Source organism: Homalodisca vitripennis, chromosome 4, assembly GCF_021130785.1.
Source record: "Homalodisca vitripennis isolate AUS2020 chromosome 4, UT_GWSS_2.1, whole genome shotgun sequence".
In the NCBI taxonomy this organism is placed as follows: Eukaryota; Metazoa; Arthropoda; class Insecta; order Hemiptera; family Cicadellidae; genus Homalodisca; species Homalodisca vitripennis.
This window is the reverse complement of record NC_060210.1, coordinates 199,402,061-199,414,799: the sequence shown is the minus strand read 5'-3', so window position 1 is coordinate 199,414,799 and position 12,739 is coordinate 199,402,061. Positions and strand designations below refer to the sequence as shown.

General features: G+C 36.5%; 1 protein-coding gene across 2 annotated transcripts; it reads right to left on the bottom strand.

Moving 5' to 3' along the window:
* Positions 1 to 4,990: 4,990 nt before the first annotated feature.
* LOC124360885 lies at positions 4,991 to 9,036 on the bottom strand. 2 transcript variants are annotated; one of them, XM_046814865.1, is made up of 2 exons: positions 8,855 to 9,036; positions 4,991 to 5,405 (listed from the first exon to the last, which is right to left on the bottom strand). In XM_046814865.1, exons 1-2 carry the CDS (start codon positions 8,940 to 8,942, stop codon positions 5,095 to 5,097), a joined length of 399 nt encoding a protein of 132 aa, XP_046670821.1. In that variant the 5' UTR covers positions 8,943 to 9,036; the 3' UTR covers positions 4,991 to 5,094. The 2 variants fall into 2 exon arrangements, with proteins under 2 accessions (XP_046670821.1, XP_046670820.1); XM_046814864.1 differs by lacking the exon at positions 4,991 to 5,405 and adding an exon at positions 6,735 to 7,396 and having other exon boundaries at positions 8,855 to 8,984.
* Positions 9,037 to 12,739: the final 3,703 nt, after the last annotated feature.

The following is a 12,739-nucleotide window of genomic DNA, read 5'->3' as shown; positions in this document are numbered from 1 at the left end:
TTATTGATTTATTCAATCTGTCAATAATCAATCGTTTAGATTTACCTATAAAAAGAGCGATATTTATAATCGATACAATTAAGGATCGATAAAATTAATCTATAATACATCATCATAGAGGTATGAGTAATCCCATCAATCATTTTATAAAATTGAAAAATCTTTATATGGGCATAATACATGAATTAATTACACACAAACTAATTAATGTAAGTAATTGGAAAATGGATATAGTCGCTTATCTAATTAAAATAATTCTACTTTAGTTTATTAAAATTATGAAACAGATATTTGAAAAATAAATTCTGTTTATATATCTTTTTGAAAGTCTGGGAAAAAAACGAGGAGAATGTGATGATGATGATGATGGGTGATGGAGGATGTGAACTTGGTTTTCGCAATTTCGTTAGAGTATCCGGCGGTCAGAGACAAGCTATCTGTCTCGTAGTTAGAACTACTTTGTCACTGGAAACTATTTATTTTTTGGATCTTCCTTCCATGTTTAGAGATAGCCATATAAGAATACATTATCCAGTGTCAAATTAAATACACCACACAGAATGAAACAGCCTTATTATTAACCATGTTGCGGCTAGTGTAGGCTATCTAAGTTATCTATCGACCTTTCTTTTATTTCAAGGGCATGCATGACTATTTGTGCCAATTATTTTGAGTCCATGTTACTTAAACGGTTGGGAAAAAAATTAATAGGAGATATGAAAAAGTAAGTATCTTTTTCTAATCTCTTTAAATATGCATTACACCCTCATAAAACTAACGGCAGTGTCAGGTTTACACAGCGCTCATTGTGCTAGGAGTTATGAAAATAATGGCATTAATATGGATAGCTTGGCTCGCCTACAATGAATGGCAGCTTAAGAAAAATTCACGTGCTTAGTTAACATGGTGTAAAACCATAAGAACCTCAGGAGAAACAGTGTCGGATTAGTTTTGCACAGTTGTGCGCCATTATGCATTTCTAAGGAATGATGTAAGGAGAGAGAGATACTATGCCATGTTGACTTCCAAACATCCCAGGAATGTCCCCCGATGGGCGCCATGCTTCATTGTTGGATCCTAAGTATTAGGATACCAGAAGTTATCTGCTGAACCCGAAGACCAACACGTGAGCTACTTATAATAAATGGAAGTGGAAAGTGATTATTTTATTTTGGTTCTACCTAATTAAAAATATTACAAACGATACAAACTTACTGAGTTTTTATAGTTTAAAAGCAAGCCAAAAGACTAAAAACCTTATACAGCTTTACTTAATTTGTTCAGCGTTAACCCGAAAATGAGTATTATAATTAAGTATTGACGTATTTATAGGAATTTAGTTTTTCTATGTTTGCGTTGTATTAATTTTAAAGGATTTTAAAAAACATGGTGTTTATTTTCTGCATAAACCACATATTCTTTAATAAAGTGCATGACTGTTAGGTACGCGTAGCTTAGTTGTCAACACGTAATCAATCATTTTAAGTTGTTAACAGAGAGGGTGAAGGATCCAAGTAAACTAAATGAATGAATGAATCAGTAAATACTCAGTTCAAACCTCCCCCTCCACACAAACACACACGCACACAAGCAGAGTCAATCTATCAAGAGAACGTCGCGTCATCGTCAAATCGGTTACCATCAAGTCTCTGTTGTATCCGGGAATCAGAACTGTTCAAGGGTTTCCTTCCGTCTTATTCTTACAAAATACACAAGAAATCTGAAACGGTTAACAACCTGCATTAATGTATTGCCAATACTCAAATGTACAACATTGTTCTGTTAATTGGAATAAATTAAGGCTTCCAAATCTATAGCTTATTAGACTACTATTCATCCACCCTACTCAAAGATTACTCAAATTATTGACTCTCATTGTTTATTTTCCACAAAATTGACAACCCTAAAGACCTTCCCTATAATTTTTGTTGCAGATACCACGAGTGTTATTATAACTATAATAGTGATTTTATGACTAGTGCATAACTAAGCGGAACTTCACCCGAGAGTACGTAAAAAGTATAGTTGAAATAAAGCGCAATTGTAGTATGAAATATACTCAATATACTCGTATGTTGTGTTTAGTAAAAGATGATTTTTTGTATATTTTATAGAAACAAATATTCTTTGGAATTATGGTATGAAACAATCAATAGCATGTATTATTTCAAGTTTGAAAAAATCGATGTGCAATATAGATTTGAACAAACACACCAGAACGTAATACGCCCAAACATAATAGGCGCGTACTTTACAGTTTCAATACAGTATAAAAAAATTTTTCATTTTATAAATTAATTTTTTACTTTAAAAAGATTAATGTACTTTAGTATTATGTGGAGGCCACTATTATTGACTAGTTTTCCTTATCGGAGACCAAAATAAACTTCATTATATGTAACTAGTACTTTCCTTGTTTCTTAATGAGTCGAAAACTACCCGATGAGTCATACTTCCTGTCGCCAAATCGCCTTCAAATAGGCCTAGAAGCTCGAAATACGTTACTTTCGAATCAGTAATATTGTTGTAGTACTTTATAATTTTACTATGGATAATTGTCTTCGTCTCTTGGATTTACCTCGAACTGCAGAAAAGAGGTTTCCTTTTGGGAGGCAGAATAAACCGTTCGTTGTAATACCTGTAAATTTAGAAATGTGTTAAATAAAGTCTGTCTTGTGAATACTCTAATTTATTTTGGTATCCAATAAGGAAAACTCGAGTGCGAGTGAGTGATTAGGAAAACACAAATCACATTCCGACAGTTTATAGTGTACCTGCTGCTATCTGTCGGAGACTGCAAGAACTAACACTGTTGTACTCCCTTTCTCTGGACAGTGCTGCCGCCTGGCGGAATCTATGTCAGTTCAATACGGTCGCCCGGAATTCAAACTATCTGGTAGGTTGCGGAATGGCGCTCCAAGATATCAGGAGAGCAGAAACTGCGTGCTGTATTTCTCGGTGCAAAGCGACAGCAACATCAACGAGACATTCAACTCGCTTTGCTTGTCAATTTCAGTTAGTTTCCTTTACACATAAAAAATACTGTTGTGTTCTTTTACGTTTTCTACTTTACGTTTATTTATTATAATTTACGAAAAGTGAATTAAGTATGATGAAAATTTAGTTAAATGTTTAAATGAATTGAGAAAATTGTATTTATCGTCCTATAGATTGCGAAATATGTGAATTTGTCTAAAATTCAAGTTTAGATTATAATTTATGTCTTGTCATTACTGGAGAACTGTCTTTGTATGTTTAGGAGAAGAATTCCGCCATAAATTTGTATGGCAAGCAATGCGTACGAATGGCCTATTAGGATCTTTTTGTCAGTGTAAACGAAACCGCTAAAACTTCTGCAGATTAACATTATAATATCTGACTGCTCTCTGAGGCATCTGTGATCTGACCTATATAGCGTTGTATTGTGTTAAGTAGATAAGATAAGATAACATTGTAAAGTAACCCGACCTCTATTCTTGTAAACATTGTAAATTATACTTTCGCAGAATACAAACCTTACAAATAACGATTACAGTGTGGTGGTTTCGTAGATAAGACTTCGAAATGTTTGTGTGGACTAAAAACTATACCTAAATATAGTAATACATATATAAACCGATGTGTTTTCTTCTCAAGTCGAATATGTGAGCTATTGGAAATTCAGTATCCAGATAATTTTATTGAGGATTTTTACCAATTAACAATAAAATGTGAGACATTTTCCTAAGGTTGTGGAGCACTATAAAGTTTGTCTTTATGAACTAACTATGTTGTTTCTTTGTTTAGTTATATAGCTACTCAAGGTAGTTTTTATTTATCAAAACATTTTACTTTTTATCAAGTATGCAATTTGTTTTAATCATTAGGTATTTTAGATCGTGTTCTAATTACTTTGTAATATCTTCAAGTTAATATTAAGGTATCGCCGGTAAAAGTACAACTTATTCTCATCTACTTAGGTATTTTCAAGAAGGAATAATATAACAGTAAATCTTAAATTAAATAATCGATTAAGAATTCTTAAATTTTTGTGAGTAACTGGAGAAGACTTTAAACGCTTGGCGGGACTTGAGAAGGACTTCTTTGTACCGACGTCCTGCGTTGGGTGACAGCACTATCAGTAATATGGGAACTCTATATTTAGTAATAGAAGCAGTAAATATTTGTTTTAAACGCGTGCATAAATACTTATATCGATTCGAAATATCAGCTTATTTAAAAATGAACTAAATGCTGTATTGAAAGATTTAACATAATATGTTAGATTATATTATATTAATTAGAAATTATATTATAATTATTATATTATAAGAAATTACTTTCATAAAAGAACTTCTTCGAAAACTTATAATTTAATTACAAATATTTAATTCGGGATTATCTTAAATAATCGTAGTAAATACTGATACACTATATGGTTGTGTTGAAATACTATCGATGATTTGTAAGTAAATTTTGTTAATCATTTATGGTCTATCGCCAACTTATTAACTGGTTAATGCAGAATTAAGTGTAATAGTTGGTTAATATTGAGCACACCTTAAAAATTGACAACCGAAAATAGTTATCCTGAAAATTGTTGATATTGTATGTGATGTAAACAACCCACTGTAATTTAACGAGGCAGTAAGCAATAAGGATGGTTGTTGATATTATATATTATTTTTCAAGCAAAAAATTAAGGAATTAAAAAAGAAGGTTTATTGTCTCAAAGAATTTAACCTATAATCATGTGTTTTTTAAATTCTTACTTTTGTAAAAAATGTCGTGGATATGGAGCCTAATATTTTATTAAGCCACAAATTCCCCTTTTGTGATAGGTTTTCATCTAGAATCCCTTAATCCTTACTTCATTTTTGGATTACGTTGTTTTTTTTATTTTGTTACAGCTTTTTATCAAAACAGTAAACTTAATTTATGAGCTTAATTAAGTGATTGTAAAGTGTAACACAACAAATTGTTGCTAACACATTATTTGGAGCTGTTCTGCTATGGTCAGCTTCTTATTTATGTCTACTAATTACTTTTTAAATAAACATTAATACGATATAGAATTGTATTTGAATTAGAGAGCGAGCCAGCGGATGTTTCTCTCTAGATGCTGACGGTGGGTGACTTTCTGCGTGAGCACCTCCTGCGACAGTAGTAGAGGAGACAGGCGACGGCGAGGTATACGAGTGCGGAGTCGAGGACGATGTCCTGGATCGTGGTCCAGGACTCCAGACGGGCCTCTTCCGCGAGCTGTTGGAGTACCAGGGAGGGCCCGAGGACTGGGGGTGGCGCCAGGGACTGGCACACGCAGGCGCCGCCCTTCAGGCAGGCGGGGGCAGTGTCAGAGCTGTGGCAGCGGGCGGCGCACTGGCCGCTAGGGAAGCCATCGTAGCAACTCACCCTCGGGTCTCGGTCTGCAAGCACAAGGGTCACTAGATTACACTGGCCATCATCAACTGTTCGGTGAGGATGAAAACTTGAATGTTGAATTTAGCTCCAGTTCACCTTCCTCTCAGTGCAGCGTCTGGAATCTGACGCTGTCTCGGACTTGACTCCTGGAATCTGGAGTCACGTTCGTCTGAAGAGATCCAAAGAAAGTCGGCGACGAGGAAGCACAAAACGAGACTTCGCATCGTTTCGGCATCAGTGACATATAAAATAGGAAAAAGTCATCATGGAGCTAAATTCAACATTCAAATTGAAAGAAAATGGTTTTCTTGGGGTGTCCATATTTTAAAAAACTACACTGGAAGTTTATTTAAAAACTTAATTACTTGAACAAATCAGGTAGTAGACCTCTAGTGATGTTAACGCTACGACTGGAAAAAGATCAACGGTACAAATGTTCAAGGTTGTCCGAGGTCATGAATAGTGTGCACATATACCTGAAGCGCTGTTTGAGTAACCACAATGACATTGCGGTTACCTCTCCTCATGAATAGTGAGTGACCAATGCCACGGATGCAACCAACATCTCCATCATAAGGTTTGGTTCCTGAACCAATGAAGGTACAGGAAAAATATGATCATTTCCCACTTCTAGAAAGTACCGAGTATCTCAGCTATATCTCTGCTCTGAATGCTGTCCTCCTGCCTGAACAGTTAGCATAGAAGGGTTTACGTACAACTGAACTGGGTTACGAGGCCGGTAAGGTGACAATTTTACTCCCATCCATCTTCCTTGGCTCCCGGAACTTAGTAAAATCGTACTCCCTCTTGTGACTCAAACTTTTTAGCTTACGAATATTTTATCTCTAAAATTTCTGGTTTAGTTAGTAACCAAACAATATACCAGATAAACCATATGGAAAACCACCCTTATTGCTGCTTTCTCCTGTATCAAGAGGGTGTTGGTAAAATCAGGTGCTCGTCCTCATAGCTTAATGACATAGCCAAGAGTATGCTCCAAATACTCTTTTATTAACTCAAACTGGACTAGTGCATTTGGCATCCATTTTTAGTTAGGAATGCCTAACAAACAAGAAACCCCTACAATTGTATACGATTCTTATCAGATGCCGCTGCAATCTTTAAGAATGTAATATCCTCTTGGGTGTACAATCGTGGACGTTAGAGCAGCCAACTCACAGCCAAAATTATTCCGCTCAGAGATGTCAGGAAACTTAAATTTCTGAATAGAGTCAAGAATGAGAACAAGCACAGAATAGGCAATGGAAATTAAAACACGGGAATGCTAATGCTGGACTGTCGTCGAATTTCTAGGGGTTAAGAATGCAATTACAAATCTTTAAAAACAGTTTTAATTGTCAGTTGGAGATTCATCTTACAAATCAATAAATATAAAATCCAAATAGTTTTATAATTACAAATTCTAAACGTTGGTCCAATATTTTTCACACTTAAAATTTTAAACAATCAGTTAATATTTGAAGAACAAATTCTATTCTTCGTAGAATCAAACCATTAAGTTAAGATCTTCATGTTAAAATCCACTTGATTGGTTCTCCAGTCTCGAGCCTGTCTTGACGAGACTGCGCTCTACACATGATCAACTCGTAGACCACCAGAGCCACCATCAGGAGGAAGAGTCCGGTCAGGATGTACCGGAAGTCCCAGAAGAGTCTTCCTTCGTGGACGTTGACACTGGCGTAGGTCTCGGCCGTGGGAAAAATAACCTCTTCTTCCTCGGAAGCATCCTGGAAAAAGAAGTCCCTCAAAGGTACGAAGACGGCCAAGACGCTGTAGTGCACCTGAGGCTCCTCAGGCTGGTCCAACACCTCGTCTGGACTGACGAGCTCGACGGAGTTACCGACTAAACGCTTGCAGAGGCAGAAATCGCCCGGAGGGTGGCAGGTGGGGAGGTAGTGGCGGAGGGCGCAGAGGCTGATACACTGTTTGGGCGGAACCCCCATCTCGCACCTTATAGGGATACATTGCCCGTTGTCTGAAACAAACAACAGCTGTTCAGTACAATCCAAATCGTGTTAGGAAGCTCAAGTAGTATTTTTTGTTTTAAATATTTTCAGTCAGATAGTGCAATCCAACAGGATTCCGGTAAGCCAAGCACCTCCGCCACTACCTTACTATCATCCCAATAGCTCCCTTTCCATGTCATGACGCTAGCCAGATACCCATTGCATGCCTCGTGAGTAGTTGCACGAGAGACGCAAGCTGGTGCAACATTACTTGCCTCAGGAATAGTTGCATGACACCCCGCAAGTAGTTGCATAAGAGCATATGGAAGAGCAAGGTATGAGCTTATGCCTTTTGAGTGTCGTTGGTTGACGGACGGGGAGCGTCTTGCGACAATCGTGCCTTTCTCCAAGTCCAGTATATATGCTATTCTCTTTCACTTGGTCACTTAATATTATGACAATTTCTACTATTTTATTTAATTTTCTTGTGTTGCTGTTGATCGAGTGTTACGCAGAGGCAAGGCGCTTCCTGATAGATATAACTTTGTAAGCAATGTTTTGTGAAGAGGTATGAATTGATAAACACATGACACCGAGTGCGTAAGCCTAAGAACCGACAGTCCAAGAGCTGAGAGCCAGTTTGTGTTACATCTGTATTTGTCTTGAAAACAACAGAGAAAATTTCTTAAAGTAACCCGCGCTAGTTTTGATAGAGGTAAAAATACGGGAGTATAAAAAAGGTAAAAATACTTGAAACGATCATTTTTTACTCATATGAAATGTTCTTACTTAAAACCAAACGCCGTACATGTAAATAAATGTTAAGCCATCGTCTGGCATCCGTCTACAAACCCCGAAACTAGTGATTTACAATCTCTTTATCTAGTTCTCTGACGGTAACATGAACTATAATGTATGTCACTTTTAAGTGTCTCAAGCTAAGAAAAATATAATCTGAAAAAGAAATTATTGTTCCATATTTTATAAACTCTTCCGATTTCAACGTCCAGCAAAACTAGTGGGGCTGAGATCGATTTTATTCTTCGAAAAATTCCTCTATTGATTCCACAAAAACCACGTCGTATGCTTATACTGTGGAAATTGTTTTCATGCTCCGAGGCTATATGGAAGTGTGCCAAACTTCAAGTATGTATTTAACGTAATAATCCCTCCCAATCTTCTACTTCATTTCCTGGTTGGACTACTACAGCGTGTTATAAAGTGGTAGACCTTACGGTAGTCTGCAAATGTTTGAGGCTAATTAGTGAAAAGTTGATTTAATTCTGAACTCAGAACTCCTTGTAGGATTAATTATTCTTCTACGTTCTTAAGTGACTTCTGGGGAAACGTAACATAATCGCTGAGTAGGAAAAGGTTGCACGTTTACTATTGTAACCTACCCACGATATCACCAGAATATCCTGTATCCTAAACACTAAAGGAATACCAACACTACCAATGTTCCTATGACAATTGATGTAGCTTACCCACGTCCTCAGGATCTGGTTCCTCCCCTAGGACTTCAGGATGATGGGCTCCCAGACATGCAGAAACCAGAAGCAGGAGTCTGTACATAACTGGCGTCTTCTCTCACATACCTGGACAATACAATGTTACTACAGAGAACCGATGACTGTCTTGGGATTGATATCGATTTTACAGTGCTTTAGTATTATTAGTATTATTACTTTAGTATTATTACTTAAACGGCTTGAGGTTTGTCCCATAAGAACAACATTAGACCTCAAAACCTTTGTTCCCTTATTTTCAGCCGTAAAAAGTACAAACAGAATTTTTTTCTTAAAATACTGTAAAATATCGAAACATTTAAAAAACCACTGGATTAACATTAATTAATTGATCATTTTACTGAGATCATTAAATCTCTCACAATTCCACAAAGAGTAAGGCCGTAAAGGTGTTCTATGTTTAAAATTATTCTTATAAAGATAAAATCAGGATTGCTACCAGCACAGCCTTCTCTTAAAAGCCATATACCGAAGTAAAAGTGGCTGTGCACCAGTAAATAAATCTTAGCCTTCAGAGCAGACAATAATTTATTGACAAGACAACAGGACTTCGGATATTTGTCATCGTTATGGTTACAAAAGGTATAACACAACGTTTCGAGGATTGGAATCTATCCTCTTCGTCAGGTGGGGAAAGTATTAGTACATACAAAAATAAAGAATAGAAAGAAGAAGAAAAGGGAAAGAAAAGGGTTCAAACATACCCAAAAGCTGCTTGGAGTCCAGTCCAGGCGTTGTCACACCGGCACGGATGAAAGTAGGATACATGAAAATCGCAAGTGAGTAATAAAACAGCATGTGATTGTATTTCTCATACTCATGACTTGTGCTCGAGAATTTCATTCTTTGCAGTGACAACTCCATTTTTTTTTCTTAACCACGACAGTTTATATACAAAAAGATGATATGTCGTCGAGATCGATATGAACTTTGATAATAGAATCCAAAACATGGTGTTTATTGTTTCGTGATTACAAAGAGACAATGAACTGATTAATTGATAGCATGCACATTGTTAAATAGAACAATACGACTTTAATTACTGCTTGCATGTTAGTACCTCTCATCCGGAATATTGTTGCTTTGGGCTTGTTTTTATCACATGTGTGAATCACCAGTACTGTAAATAGTAGATTGTGTATCTGTAATCTTAGGTAGATTTATCTATGAGTATTTAGATTTGAAAATATTAGGGAGAACTTTATTCTATGATCGTAGGTTGGTGGTGACCTACATTTGAATGCTTACATACTGAAGGCAGTCTAACTAATAGAGATGTGTAATTAGATATTTCGTTTCGTTAATGCTTTTTTCAATAATTTTAAAGCCACAGGCATCTCTTTATGTTAACTTCCCCGATGACAGATGAATTAAGACATTTCTAATCACAATGACAAATCTTTTGCATTTAGAGTAGGAAATTTAAGTAATACGCAAAAACTGTTTTAAATGTTTTACGGTAGCATGTCCTCTGGAGAGACTTAGGAAAAAAGACCCCAAGAAATATAATTTTAAAAATGCATATATGTATTTTAATCAAATATTACCCTACTTATGGAACCTTGCTTGTTTCCTGTCTTCATTTTTGAAATAATGTCTTCAGAATGGCTAAATGTCTTATAATTTTAAATAGTTCATACAGCATTGTCGGAAGAAGTAAGTAGATTTTGTGACAACATTGTGAAATATTATTGATTTTTTCTTTATAGAATTTATATATTCTCGAAAACTATTCCAGATACAAAACACTTTTTATAAGAAAAATGTTTAGGGGATGCTGTAAGCATGATGGCTGATTCCACACTGGAAGAAATTCCAGTCGTTCTTCGAAATTCCTAGGAATGTACTTTGATCGAGGACTGACTTAGAATGAGCATATGGCCTTGTTTGCTCCAAACTCTGCTCAGGCATCTTTGTTCTGAGGTCTTTCTTTAGCCAAATACTGCCCGAGTCAGGTACTGATTACGGCGTATTATGGCTTGATTTACCCCCATCTGGCCTACGGAGAGGTCCTTTGGGGAGCTTGCGCAAGCAGTTCCAAAGAGCATTCAGACTCCAAAAACAGGCGATTCGAATCATCGCTATATCAAATTCAGAGAGTCGTGCAGGCAAGTTTTCAAAACATGGAAGCAGTTGACTCTGCTATGTATCTATATATATTAGAAATAATTTTGTTATATATGAATAAATGTGCCTTAACTAGAGGCCAAGACAAACATGTGTGAGACGTCGCAGAGCAAACAACCGAACTGGTAGACGCAGAACGGTGGTTTATAAACGCCTGCCCTCACAAGCTGGTGTTCAATTCCTCAACAGACTGACCTGTTCAATCAAAAATGCTCCAACGCGAAAGGCGTTTAAGACTCGCCTAAACGCTTCTTGGTGTGTCAAGCATTTTATAATGCGGATGACGAGTACCGAGACGGCCAACGTAGGCAAGTTGGCCTATTTACTTCGCCTATGTGTAAGATAATTTTTTGTACCAACTTCTTAGAACTACTTTTAGGCAGTTATCGTTTCCACGAGCCGTGTTATAGTTAGAGATTATACGATAGCATAGTTATATATTATACAAATAATCTTTTGAGCGGGGGGAGGTGGCTTTGAACTCCGAAGCATTCGGTGACATTATTTTCGGTAAGTCGTACCACCATAAGAATACATACTGTAGGCTGATTTTCCATACAAAATCTATCCAAATCTAAAATAATGCCTGCAGAACACTGATCGATCGATCGCTTTGTGTGATCGAACGATGCTGCGATCAGACTGCTGCGATGTGTGTGAGTTCCCACAACGTCTCTGGGGTATCAGGAGAGCAGAAGTTTGGTGGACAATTACAAACTACCTACATAGTAGGTCTAGAGTGTTATCGTTGTAAGCTTCCAAAACGAAAACGACAGTGCAATTTAAATGTGAGATTGTATTTATGTTGTTACTCATAGATCGAACTCTATCAATTACCAAAGTTGTACACAGGACGCACTTTGAGTAAACGCTTGTTTAATCGAACTGGGTAAAAATACTAATAACCAACCCACTGTTCACTCTGTATTAATGACCGGTCTAGAAATAAAGATTAATTGTATAGAATAGCTCTTCACATCGTAATCAAATTATGTTACCTGGTTTAGTTACTTTCGTCAATGAGATGGCTAAGTCGTCATTGTAATTTGTTATTGGATGTTTATTACAATAATGTACTAAAATGGGGGTTTGCTATACCCCAGCACCAGTGATGGCGTTACAAATAACCACGCCAGTATTTAAGGCTTACGTATGCACATATTTTCTTGTTCGGGGTAAACAACTAAAATCACGAATAACAGCAAAAAGATTGTAGACCGGAAATAAACATTTTTTTATCCACACTGTATTTCCAAAAGGCGCGTATGTTCTTATTTTATTGGTCAGTTCACCAACATAAACTCAACTGTGGAACAATAAATAAATTAGGTATTGAATTTAAACGACCAGAACTTTTGATCCTTTTGTTTGGAAAATAGCATCGGGCTCTCTCCATCAGTTAGATTATAACTGCCATCAATAAGAAGGCTACTACATACGCCCTTGGATTTTGAAAATTGCGAATGAAACCGTGGGTAACTACTAGCTTTAAGATAAAACTACAAATAAAAGAATTTGGGTTTGGTTAGATACTTAATAGATTGGAAATGCGGCCGGTCCTAAACACTTGCGCTTGTGTATGGGGGGGGGGGCGTGTGTCAGAATGGAACTACCAGAGCCAGCCCCAATCTCTACTATATGTTAATGTTGTGCAATCGATTTTGGGCTTTGAACATATTTTGTTAAGTAAATTCATAACAAAAGTTAAAAAAATAA